Below are 231 nucleotides of genomic sequence, written 5' to 3' on the forward strand. Positions count from 1 at the left end.
GACAGGGCCCGCTGCCGGGCAATGATGCAGTCGGGCTTGCCCCCTTTGTACACCAGCCGGGCGTTGGCCTGCACCCACACCCAGCCGTCCTTCTTGGTCAGCAGCCGGAAAACCGTCAGCCCGCTCTCCCCCGTCTTCATCACTGGGGCAGAGAGAGAAGAGAGGCGGCACCGACACGGTCACGCCGTGGGGACAGACAAACGGCGCGGGCAAGACGGCACCCGGGTGAGC

The 231-nt window shown here is 67.5% G+C and overlaps 1 protein-coding gene across 1 annotated transcript in view; it reads right to left on the reverse strand.

The window, feature by feature from the left end:
• Nucleotides 1–5: 5 nt before the first annotated feature.
• Nucleotides 6–231, reverse strand: part of LOC104628012 (aryl hydrocarbon receptor-like) — a gene marked incomplete at both ends in the record, with an annotated part of 22628 nt that continues 22402 nt past the window's right edge. The window contains 1 exon segment of the mRNA XM_010296438.1: nt 6–142. Within this exon segment, the coding sequence (XP_010294740.1) occupies nt 6–142 (137 nt within the window).

Source organism: Phaethon lepturus, unplaced genomic scaffold (genome assembly GCF_000687285.1).
Source record: "Phaethon lepturus isolate BGI_N335 unplaced genomic scaffold, ASM68728v1 scaffold31801, whole genome shotgun sequence".
NCBI classification, from domain to species: Eukaryota; Metazoa; Chordata; class Aves; order Phaethontiformes; family Phaethontidae; genus Phaethon; species Phaethon lepturus.